Source organism: Microcaecilia unicolor, unplaced genomic scaffold, assembly GCF_901765095.1.
Source record: "Microcaecilia unicolor unplaced genomic scaffold, aMicUni1.1, whole genome shotgun sequence".
Taxonomy (NCBI): domain Eukaryota; kingdom Metazoa; phylum Chordata; class Amphibia; order Gymnophiona; family Siphonopidae; genus Microcaecilia; species Microcaecilia unicolor.
Genome location: NW_021963066.1, coordinates 189,757 through 202,754, shown reverse-complemented (window position 1 = coordinate 202,754; position 12,998 = coordinate 189,757). Strand labels below are relative to the sequence as shown.

Below are 12,998 nucleotides of genomic sequence, written 5' to 3'. Positions count from 1 at the left end.
AGGGGAGGTCATCCCCATTCCCTTCGGTGGTCATCTGGGCAGTTGGGGCACTTTTTGGGACTTGTTCGTGAGAAAAAAGGGTCCAGAAAAAGTGACCCAAATTCTGGCTTCTGGCGCCCTTCTTTTTTCCATTATCATCCGAGCGCGCCCATCTTTCCTCAACCGATAAACACGCCCCAGTCTAGTCTTCACCACGCCTCCGACACGCCCCATCAACTTTGTCCGTTCCCCGCAGACTGCAGTTGGCGATGCCCAAAATCGGCTTTCGATTATACCGATTTGGGCGCCCATGAGAGAAAGGCGCCCATCTCCCGATTTGGGTCGAAATATGGCGTCTTTCTCTTTCGAAAATAAGCCTTTTGGTAAGATCTTGAGGTGATGAAGCCTTTTATCCAATTTAAGATGTTTCCGCCGATTCCAACTTTATCCAGTAGTTTGGTTAGGATATTGTGATTTACCATATCGAATGCACTGAATAAATCGAATTGTAAGAGGAGGATGTTGTTTCCAAGTGAAATTTCCTGTTTGAATTTGGATATTAGGGTGAGTAGGACGGTGTCTGTACTGTGGGCTGAACGGAAATCCGATTGCGATTCATGTAGAATGGAGGATTTTTGTATAAAGTCGTTTAGTTGGGAAGTCACCCTGTTTTCCAATAATTTAATTAGCAAAGGGATGGATGCGACTGGACGATAGTTGGTGACATCACTCGCTGGTTTCTTGGGGTTTTTAGGTATTGGTGTAAGTAGTATATTGCCATGTTCTGTAGAGAATGAACCTTGTTGTAGCAGGAAGTTTAGGTGGGAGGTAAGATCTGTGATGAAGCGTTCTGGGGCATCTTTCATTAGTTTGGACATGGGTTGAGATGGCAGTGAGATTTGGAGAGCTTGTGATTGCCGTAGAAATTTCTTTAGTGGTGAGGCAGGTGAAATTTGTCCATGAGCGGTCAGCTGGGATTTCATCTATGTATGGGTCCAATTCGTCAAGAAAGGTATCGATATTTGCATAATCTTGGGGTATTGTGCTGCAAATATTGGTAATTTTATCATTGAAGTATTTGGCTAGTTGGTTTGCAGATGGGTAGTTTGATGGTGATGATGTGACTGGGTTGGTGTTGAGTAGATTTTTTATGAGTTGGTATTGTTTTTTCATGTCTGTGCCGCTGGTTGTAATGTTTGTGTAGTAGGATCTTTTAGCTCGTTTAATGGCATTTTTGTAATTTCTGTGTGACTGCTTCCATGCATTGTAGGTAAGGTTGTTTTTTGATTTACTCCATGTTTTTTCTAGTTTCCTGGTTTGTGGTTTCAGGTTTTTCAGTAGGTCGTTAAACTATGGTGATGGGTTGCGCCTACGTACAGTTTTAGTGCGTAGTGGGGCTATTTCGTGCAGTATAAGTTTGCATCTGTTGTCCCATTCTGTTAGGAAGTGATTTGAGTCTGGTTGGGTAGACCAGTTATTGTAAATTTGTTCCCAGAACCTTTCCTTGTTGATCCGTCCTCTAGTGATGATTTTTGCAAGGTCTTGTGTTTTAGGCTGGCCATTTTTTCGCCAGTGTAAGAGTAGTGTCGATTTAAGGTAATCCAACCAGGGGGTGGCAGACCAGTTGATATTGGATATGTAGATGTTTTGGTCCGTACAGAATTTGTAAGAGATGATGTCGAGCGAGTGGCCTTTGCAATGGGTAGGAGGAGGTGGAGAGGTCTTACATTCCGGTTGCAGGCGGAGTTGGAGTCTTCTAAATGTATGTTTAGGTCTCCAATTAGTAGTACATTGGAATTATTGATGCAGGTGTTTGATATAAAGTCCATGAAGGTGGATTGGTTGTTGTTCCAGTTAATGGGAGGTCTGTAAAATAGGATACGTTAGTTGATCAAATAATGCAGGACTATGAAGTTTGATTAACGCAATTTCAAGTTGTGGTGTAATGGTTTCAGAAATGTTCATCGCGAGAAGCTTGATTTGTAGATGAGCGCAATGCCTCCACCTCTTTTTTCTTTTCTGGCCCAGTGTGAGATTTTATAGCCAGGGGGGCATAGATCGAGAATGATAGGATCAAGTTTCTATGATGAATAAGAGGTCAAGATTGTCTGACCTAATCCAGTCTGTAAGAATTTCAGTTTTATTAACTGCTGATCTTGCATTATTAGGAAAGGAATGGAAAACAAAAATAAGATGTTATAATACCTTTGTTTTGATCCATGGTGTGACCACACCTTGAATACTGTGTGCAATTCTGGTCACCACATCTCAAAAAAGATATAGAGGAATTGTGGAAGACTGGGCATCCAAATGGCAGATGAAATTTAATGTGGACAAATGCAAGGTGATGCACATTGGAAATAATTGAATTATAATTACCTGATGCTAGGGTCCACCTTGGGGGTCAACGATCAAGAAAAAGATCTGGGTGTTGTAGATAATACACTGAAATCTTCTGCTCAGTGTGAAGCGGCGACCAAAAAACAAACAGGATGCTAGGAATTATTAGGAAAGGGATGGTGAATAAGACTAAAAATACTTTAATGCCTTTGTATTGCTTCATGGTGCGTCCGCACCTTGAGTATTGCGTTCTGTTCTGGTTGCCGTATCTCAAAAAACATATAGCGGAATTAGAAAAAGTTTAAAGAAGAGCGACCAAAATGATAAAGTGGATGGAACTCCTCTTGTATGAGGAAAGGCTAAAGAGTTCAGGTCTCTTCAGCTTGGAAAAGAGACGGATGAGGGGGAGATATGATTGAGGTCTATAAAATCCTGAGTGGTGTCGATCGAGTAGAAGTAAATCGATTTTTTACTTGTTCCAAAAGTACAAAGGCTAGGGGATACTCAAGGAAGCTACATAGAAATACTTTTAAAACAAATAGGAGGAAATATTTTTTCACTCAACGAATAGTTAAGCTCTGGAACTTTGCCGGAGGATTTGGTAACAGCAGTTAGCGTATCTGGGTTTAAAAAAGGTTTAGACAAATTCCTGGAGGAAAAGTCGATAGTCTGCTATTGAGACAGACATGGGAAGCAACTGCTTACCCTGGGATTTGTAGTAGTGTTGCCAGAATTTGGGTTTCTGCCAGGTACTTGTGACCTGGCTTGGCCACTGTTTGGAAAACAGAATACTGGGCTAGGTGGACCATTGGTCTGACCCAGTACGGCTACTTTTATGTTCTTATTTAGAAAAGGTACAGAGAAGGGTGACAAAAATGATAAAGGGGATGGGATAACTTCCCTACGAGGAAAGAGCAGTTAGGGCTCTTCAGCTTGGAGAAGAGATGGCTGATAGGAGATATGAGAAAAATCCTCTGCTTATTTCTGGGATAAGCAGCATAAAATGTATTGCACTTTTTTGGGATCTTGCAAGGTACTTGTGACCTGGATGGGCCACTGTTAGAAACAGGATGCGGGCTTGATAGACCGTCGGTCTGTCCCCGTGTGGCAATACTTATGTACTTAAGTTGGAAAGATTTGAGGGTGAGCATTGGGAAGATGACAAGCTCAAGGGTAGTGGCCATACTGGTGTGTAGGAATAGTGGAGCATAGCTGGAGAATTGAATAAGGAGGTTAAAGATGAAACACAGTGGCATAAGAGCCAGAGGAGGTCATTAGCTAAATGTTAAAAGTTCCCCAAGTTGAGGGAAAAGGCTGATGGTTTGAGAAAGAAGGAAAACTAGGGAATTAAAGTCAGTGTGATGGAAAAGGCGGACTTATCCAGGGGTTCCATAAATGACAGCTACCCAGAGAAACAGTGGAATAAATAAGCAGATGGAGTGGATTTCAGAAGAAGAATAAGCGAGTTGGAACCTACAAGAAGGGAAAATGTTAGCCCAACATTACTGCCATGGGCATCGGGCAAGTGTATGTAGTAGAAAAGATAGCCTACATGACAGAGGGCAGCGACTGAAGGGTGGTGAGTCTGGGCAAGCTTATTGTTTGCCGTAGAGTGTGTGTGTGCTGGGATTCTGTCTGACTTCTGTAAATTTTATCATTTTACATATTTGTTTCAGGAACTTTTAAATTCTAATCTTCTCTTTCTTTACACTTTTGTTTTATCCTTTATCCTTGTAAATAAACACTTTTCAATTTGTTATGTGTGGTCCTTATGCCTTATCAGTTAATAATAAAGAGAAATTCTGAACTTTGGGACTTTGCCATCGGGTGTGTATACCCTTGATTTTGTGCCATTATTTATATGTCTGTGTCCTACACTGACCCCTTCTGATCAGTGTGAGCTTTTACCCTCACAGCATACTTTACATGTATAAGTAGCAACGTTAACACTTACACATACATGGAGTGCCATCTATCCATGCAGAACCCCTAGTCATGTTCTTTTGAATGCATTATTTTCTCAAATGGAAGTTCTGTTGTTTTTGTGCCACCAAATGTATGTGCTGCTTTGGATGTACTAGATATATATTTTAGAACAGGCTCCCCATTCTTCAAGTGTGTGTGTGTGGTTTTTTTTTTTTGTTTAGATTTTTTAATATTAAGGGGTTTTTTGAATGCATGGACTTAAATGATTCATTTTTTGACCTACACGAGTTATCTCACTAGAGATCAACTCCCTCTCTTTACAACCCTTTGTATTGCCTTCAGTTGTCCTCTGTTTTCATGTTGGGGTCTGAAAGTATTAAGATAAAAAATAGTTTCTTTTTCCCAGTTCTTGGTGATTATTGTTGTTCCCTTTTTATTTGAACAGTTAGTTAGGGAGTCTGGTCTGTAATTAAGGTGCTTATATTTGTCAACTGAAAAAATGAAAGTAATTTACTTGTGATGATACACTGATAAACTGAGGGGCTGCAGGATGTGCAGGAAAATTCTGTGAGAGTTCTGGAATGTACCATGTCAAGACATGACATGATAATGTCATGTGACCTATCCATTGGCTAAGTGTAAGTAAACAATTTCTTAACAGTAGCCTGGAAAGCCACCAGAACACCCTGAGAAAAATTCACTTGGGAAGGGATGAAGAGACTCCCATTGATGATGAATTCTTGTCTTTCTGATTGTCCTTTCTCATTCTGTCTGTCTCTCTCTCTCCAGATAACCTTATCAAAGCGATTCTATCAGCAACTAAAGAATACCGCCTAACTGCAGCACTAGACAGGTAAGTTGTCGGATATTGCATACATTACCTGATTACCAGCACTGTACAGATAAGTTACCAGATTCTGCCTGACCAATATAACACCTATTTTTTAAAGAGTGATTCAGGTGTGATCAAGTACTGCTCGATTATTGTGTGCGTTGGCCCTCATTTTCACAAAAAATGCCCATGAGGAAAATGAGCTTACGCTGCAGGCTCTACTGGTCATATAAAAGTTGCCCTTCCTATTTGCAGATGACATCAATTTATTCAAATTAGTTAAAACATGAGCAGGCACATAAGCACCGCCATACTGGGAAAAGACCAAGGGTCCATCAAACCCAGCATCCTGTCTCTGACAGCGGCGAATCCAGGCTTCAAGAACCTGGCAACGCCCCCCCCCTCCCCACCCCCCCAAAAAAAAAAAAAAAATTATAATGTTCAATGGACTTTTCCTTCAGGAATCTGTCCAACCCCCCCCCCCCTTAAACTCCGTAAGGCCAGCCGCTGTCACCACATTCTCCAGCAACGAGTTCCAGAGTCCATCTACACACTGAGTAAAGAAAAACTCAGGAATTACATAGTGACCTTATTAAACTGTGGAACTGGATATCCAAATACCAGATGAAATTTAATGTGTATAAATGCAAAGTGGTATACACAGGGAAAAATGATTAGGATTTCTTTGGATAATAGTAGAAAAGTATTCATGCTTTGCTTGTGAAATACTTTTCTTATAAGCAACAGATAATTCTTTAAACTGCAACTGGTGAGGAAAAGAGCAAGATTTGTGCTGTTGTTATTCCTAGTTGATATAATTGTTGCTTTATGAAGCAAAAGTCATGATTCAACCAAGGACAAAATTGATTTCAGCACAAAGGAACTGGACGGAGAGAAACCACATAATCTGGAGTAGTGTGCAAGATAGTATTCCAGGATGCGACTTGTGCCACTAAGGAAAGTAAAATAATATTTTCCCTGTTTAATCAGTTAACAGAGGTCAATGATTTAGTCTCAGAAAATGGAATTACCTTTTCGAAGCTGAAGTACTAGCCTGTCACTTTAGAAAAAAAGTTGAAACTCTTAGAAACCAGGTTAATGGCAACCAATTACATCTGTAACAGTAGATTATTCTTATATATCATACCAGCGGATTGAATTTGGTTTAAATTTGACAAAATTTCACCAGACACTGTTTTTAAATTATTGAAGAAATATGCAAATTCACAATGTTGTTGGATAATTGCTTTTGTTAATGAAAGAAGTCCAATTTTGTTTGTGGAAGTATTAACTAGTTGAACTATGACTAAGCTAGGTAACTTTCCATATTAGGTGGTCATATTATACTAACTCCTATTATTAAAAAAAACCCAAACAAACAATAAAATTACTTCACAAATCCAGTGGCCTCCATTCCTTTATTGATCAAAATCGTGGAAGGCTTGGTAACAACTCAACTGGATAACTGTCTAGATAAATTTGACATTTTACATCCTATTCAGTCCGAGTTCAGGAAAGGTTATAGCACTGAAACTGTAGTTAGTTCATTTATTGCGTCAACTAAATCAATTGTTAGTCAAGGTCGACAAGCTGCTGTTGTCCAGTTTGATCTTTCCAATGCGCTTAACTTGGTTGATTATGAGATGATTCAGAATTTGAGTAATATTGGGATTACAGGTCCCATTCTTGAATGGTTTAGGGGATTTTCGACAATAAAAAGGAAAGAAACGTTTTCCAACTCTTGGAGTGCTAATTAAGAGCTGCCCAAAGCTCTCCATTGTCTCCCACATTATTTAACCTCATGATGCAGTCTTTGGACACAGAACTCAAAAAAATTAAAGCTCACAGTTATCTCTATTTGACAATATCAGTTTTATTTACTTTTTCAGCTGATGGTACTGATTTCTTTTAGCAGATTTAAACCAGTTCCCATCCATAGTGGGGGCTTTGTTTCCTAAAAGATTAAAGACTTGAGTTTTCAGCACGTGTCTTGGGGGTATGGTAGACAGCTTACTTACTATGAAAGATCAGGCTAATCGTCTTATAAAAAGTCCTTTCCTGATACTCAAGAAATTGAGAGTTACCAGCAAATTCTTTGAACTGTCATGACTAAATAAATATGGATGGGCTGGAGTGTAAATTTTAAGGGGTTTCGACGTTAGCTTCAGAACTTAGTACAAGAACAGTGCTGGGCAGACTTCTACGGTCTGTGCCCTGAGAAAGGCAGGGACAAATCAAACTTGGGTATACATATAAAGTATCACATACCATGTAAAATGAGTTTATCTTGTTGGGCAGATTGAATGACCTGTACAGGTCTTTATCTGCCGTCATTTACTATGTTACTAAGTCTGTTTTCTGTTTGTTAGTTCAGGTTCTCATACTTTCTAAGATTGATTACTGTAATATTATCTACATGGGCTGTTCAAAATCACTTTTGGAAAGGATTCAAACAGTTCAAAATACTGCTGTTTGGCGGATATATGCAATTCCAAAATTTGAGAATTTGTTTCTTTTTTATTAAAATACACTGTCTACCTATTATAGCCCAAACTCAGTTGTATAACTATTTATAAAATATTGTATGGTCTTGCACCCCTTTACATGTTGCCTTTTATCAGTTTTCCATTGTGCAAAAATGCTTATTCTCTTCTAAACCAGTTTTTATTTCACTTTTTCCAAATGTGAAGAATGTTAGAGAGGACAACCATTGCCTAAATACTTTATTTTATCAAGCTCCATTTATCTGTAATTCTCTGCCTTTTTCCATTAGGACAATAAAGGATTATAGACAATTTAGGAAAGGTTTGAATACTTATCTTTTTAGAAGTTTCTCTTAGAGTAATTCAGACTTTCAAATTGTACTTAATGTAATACATTGTAATTCTTAGGTTATGTCCTAATTTCTTCTAATGTTATCTGCTGGTGTATATCTTACTCTAAAATACACAAGAAATAGATGTTCGTGTGCTGGTGACATCCAGCAGGAACATCCATTTTACAAACTGAAATGGGCAAAACAAGGGACATGGAAGTCATTGTGACAGCATAGGAATGTCCATGTTATTAAATGCCTAACTAATATCTCACAAGGAAAAACAATTAACAGTATTTTAATTGAATATAATGTACACACAAGCAAATGGAACAACCACAGATCTAAAACGTTTATTATTTATTAAACATTTGCTATACTGCTCATATTGAGCACAAATCAGAGCAGTTTACAAAGGTAACAATAAAAACAAGAAAATGAAAAGAACTCCAAATCATAATGACAGGAAAGGGAAATGGGACTTGATATACTGCCTTTCTGAGGTTTTTGCAACTACATTCAAAGCGGTTTACATATATTCAGGTACTTATTTTTTCTACCAGGGGCAATGGAGGGTTAAGTGACTTGCCCAGAGTCACAAGGAGCTGCAGTGGGAATCAAACTCAGTTCCCCAGGATCAAAGTTCACTGCACTAAGGTCCACATCCATATGTCAATCATTCAGGGGTCTTTTACAAAGGCGCGCTGAAAAATGGCTTGCAGTAGTGTAGGCGCGGGTTTTGAGCGCACGCAGATCAATTTTTCAGCACGCCTGCAAAAGCCTCTTTTTTTTTTTTGCCGAATATGGATGTGCAGCAAAATCAAAATTGCCACGCGTCCATTTTGAGTCTGAGACCTTACCGCCAGCCATAGATCTAGCAGTAAAGAATTTGGGCGGTAATGACCTGTGTGCATCAGATGCCACTTGGCGCACGTCCACTACTCGCGCCAGAAAATAAAAATATTTTTCAGACGTGCATAGTAGACGCACACCAAAATTGAAATTACCGCAAAGGCCACGCAGTAACCGGGTTTTAACTCTAATTTGGCACGCGTTGGGCATGCGTAGGTGCCTATGCTGCTTAGTAAAAGGGGCCCTCAGTGACTCAAGATGGGGGGAGGATAGGAGCTACCAAGGGGAGAATTAAAAATGGGGAACAAACAGGGATGGATAGGAAGGAGTAAGGGAGAGGAAAAAAAAGCTGCTGTGTCATTTAACCATCCCGTCATGTATTTCTAATATCAAGTTAGGAATGGCAAATTAAAAAGACAGGTCTAAAGGGTTGTATGAAACAATGAGTAAGAAGACTCCGCTCTGAGAGAGAGAGAGGCAAAGAGTTCCAAAAGGAAGGGGCAAGAAAGAAGAAAGCAGTATTCCTAGTTTTCTCCCATCTGGCTTGGGAAGTGAGTGGGGAGAACAAGTCAAGTGATCATTTAAAGAGCGTAGACATTGAGCTGGAGTGCAGGGGATGGTGTGGGAGTCAAGATAATCGAATTTACCATCATGAAGAACTTTAAATGTGAGAATAAATTGTTTAAACTGGATCTGGAATGGAATTGGCAGCCAATACAAAGATTTAAGCAGAGGGGTGACATAGTCCCTATGTGAGGCTCAATAAAGTATCCTGACAGCTATATTTTGTAATGTCTGAAGATCTTTTTTGAATTGATCTTTTATGTCTCCATATTGTATTTTAATCATTGCACTCTGAATTGATATATGTGTTCAGCACTCATAATACCATTATGGTCAGACCACTATAAAGCAAATGTCTCTCTCTGCTGGCGAAAAACACACATAAATACAATCAATAAACATGAGCGAACAACATACACAACAAGAGGAAAAATAGACCCCACAATATTCTGGCAACAGATCTACCAGAACGAATGGTCAACAAACGCTGACACCACCCAATTCCTCCAAGAATGGGACGATATATGTACAACAACATTAGACAAAATCGCCCCAATCCAAACCAGAACATCACACAGGAAAAAAGCAAATCCATGGTTCACCGAAGAGCTGAAAAAACTTAAAACACAAGTCAGGAAACTAGAACGAGAATGGAACAAAAAGAGAGACGAACAAACACTAAACGCCTGGAAATTACTTCGGAGAAAATACAAATACACCATAAAACAGACCAAAAGACTACATTACAAAACAATAATAGGACCAAACTACAAAGACACACATAAACTCTTCAACCTTGTGAACAAACTGCTAGACACCACACCAGTTACAAACAACGACAAAGATATACCAGACGTTGCCAACCTTGCGAAATACTTCAAAGAGAAAATAATACAACTACGACTCAAAATACCCGCCAGCCCTATTGAGTACGCCACACTTTTAGATTGTCCAGATCCAGAAGAAGGAACATACCCAGCAGACAGAACCTGGACCGAATTCGAAATACTATCAGAAGACCTCATCTCTGAAACTCTCAAAAGATATGCCAAATCCCATTGCAAACTAGACATATCCCCAAATAACCTCATGAAATCTGCTCCTCAACAATTCATAATAGACCTAATGAACCATGTAAACTTCATGCTACAAAACGGACTCTTCCCAAAAGAAAAAGGAAAAATCTTACTCACCCCTATTCCTAAAGATACAAAGAAAAGCACGAGCGAAATAACCAACTACAGGCCAGTAGCATCCATACCACTCATAACCAAAATAACCGAAGGAATGGTAACTAAACAACTCACAAACTATCTGTACAAACACTCAATACTGCATGATGCCCAATCAGGATTCTGATCGAATCATAGCACAGAAACAATATTAGTCACCCTTATGACTAAATTTAAACAAATAATTGCAACTGGCAACAATATTCTCCTTCTACAATTTGACATGTCAAGTGCCTTCGATATGGTTGACCACGGAATCCTGCTACACATACTTGAATACTTTGGAATTGGAGGAAATGTCCTGAACTGGTTCAAGGGGTTCCTAACCCTACGTTCATATCAAGTCACATCAAATTCAACCACGTCTAAGGCATGGACACCTGAATGCGGAGTACCACAAGGATCACCCCTCTCACCAACCATTTTCAACCTAATGATGATCCCCCTGGCTAAACTCCTATCAATCCATAACCTCAACCCATACATATACGCTGATGATGTTACAATATACATCCGTTTCAAACAAGACATCAACGAAATCCTCAATGAAATCAATCAAAGCCTACACATCATGAACACATGGGCAGATGCATTTCGTCTGAAATTAAATGCAGAAAAAACTCAATGCCTGATACTCACCTCCCAATACAACACAAAGGAATTTACTGCTATAAACACACCAAACTAAACCTTCCAATCTCAGAAACGCTAAAAATCCTAGGTAGTCACTATCGACCGCTACCTAACACTCGAAATTCATGCAAACAACATAACTAAAAAGATGTTCTACTGCATGTGGAAATTGAAAAGGATAAGACCATTCTTCCCAAGATCCGTCTTCCGCAGCCTAGTGCAATCCCTCGTAATCAGCCATCTGGATTACTGCAACTCACTATACGAGGCTGCAAAGAACAAATACTGAGGAAACTTCAAACGGCCCAGAATACAGCAGCCAGACTCATCTTCAGAAAACCAAAATATGAAAGTACAAAGCCATTAAGAGAGAAACTACACTGGCTACCACTCAAGGAACGCGTCACTTTCAAAGTATGCACATTAGTCCACAAAATCATTCACGGCGAAGCCCCAGCTTACAGGTCTGAGTTAATAGACTTACCACCCAGCAACGCCAAAGATCATCTCGAACTTTCCTCGACCTTCACTTCCCCAATGCAAGGGCCTGAAATTCAAGACGCTACACGCGTCAACCTTCTCTCACATAAGCACGCAGTTTTGGAATACACTGCCGCGCAACTTAAGAACAATCTACAAACAACTTCCTTCCGCAAAGTATTGAAGACCCATCTTTTTGAAAAAACATATGGAAAGAGCCAAAACACATAAAGTCCATACTCACTGTTCACTAATGCATCACACATCCAATTCTACATCCTCTCCCCGTAATCTCACACCACTCATACCTCCACTCAGAGAAGTATGTAGACCATATGTCTTCATGCCTTAATATTGCCCTTTAAGCCTCCCATTGTCCCCTTCCAATGTTTCAATGTCTGTGTTCCATTGTTATATTCCTTAACGTTACTTGACTGTCTCGCTTAAATCTACACAATGTAATCCATAACCAGTTGTAACAATTGTATTTCCATCATTTATATCATATTGTAAGCCACACTGAACCCGCAAAAAGGTGGGAAAATGTGGGATACAAATGCAATAAATAAATAAATACTGTCATTGTTATTGTGTATTTATTTATTTATTAGGATTTATTTACTGTCTTTTTGAAGGAATTCACTCAAGGCGGTGTACAGTAATAAGAATAGATCAAGCATGAGCAATAGACAATTACAGCAGTAAAAATATTCAAAAACAATACAAAGTATGGCATGGTATACTATTTACAATGTCAACAATACGTAATAGAACATTATAGGTGATAGTGAAGGGTAAATCAAAGATGTAACATATAGAAGGGTAAGAAAGTAGGAAGAGTTAGAAAGTAAGGTGATTGAGTAAAGAAATTTGCGCATGAGGTCAGAGAAATGGTTAAATGTTATCTCAGCTAGAGTAGGAGTGTAGTTCATGAATCAACAATAACATCTCCATAAACAAATTAACATCTTCTGGGGTCTCGACACAGACCACATTTCACATCTGCTGTTTCAGGAAACCCCATAATTGCACAAATTCAAACAAGGTCCTGTGCTGATGAAAATGAGTATAACTCTTTTAACACTTATTTTCAGTCAGTCTATTAGCAAAAAACTGACTGGACAGAAGGGATACAAAATTATTCAAAAAAACATTCATAAAATAAGTAAAAATACAAAAACATGCATAAAAAATGAATTTGGGGGGGGGGGGGGAGTCATGTGACAGCACTCAGGGATGGACATGTGAGTAACCCTTGTCAACAAGTTCGTTTAAACCATATAAACAGCCTTTAAAAATCCTCATTTATTTTTTTATTTATTTGTTACATTTGTATCCCACATTT

The 12,998-nt window shown here is 39.0% G+C and overlaps 1 protein-coding gene across 1 annotated transcript in view; it reads left to right on the top strand.

The window, feature by feature from the left end:
• The window catches only part of LOC115458877 (CMP-N-acetylneuraminate-beta-1,4-galactoside alpha-2,3-sialyltransferase-like), a gene marked incomplete at both ends in the record, with an annotated part of 216,961 nt that overhangs the window by 24,993 nt on the left and 178,970 nt on the right, over positions 1 to 12,998 (top strand). The window contains one exon of the mRNA XM_030188715.1: positions 5,035 to 5,098. Within this exon, the coding sequence (XP_030044575.1) occupies positions 5,035 to 5,098 (64 nt within the window). The remainder of the gene's footprint in view (positions 1 to 5,034; positions 5,099 to 12,998) is intronic.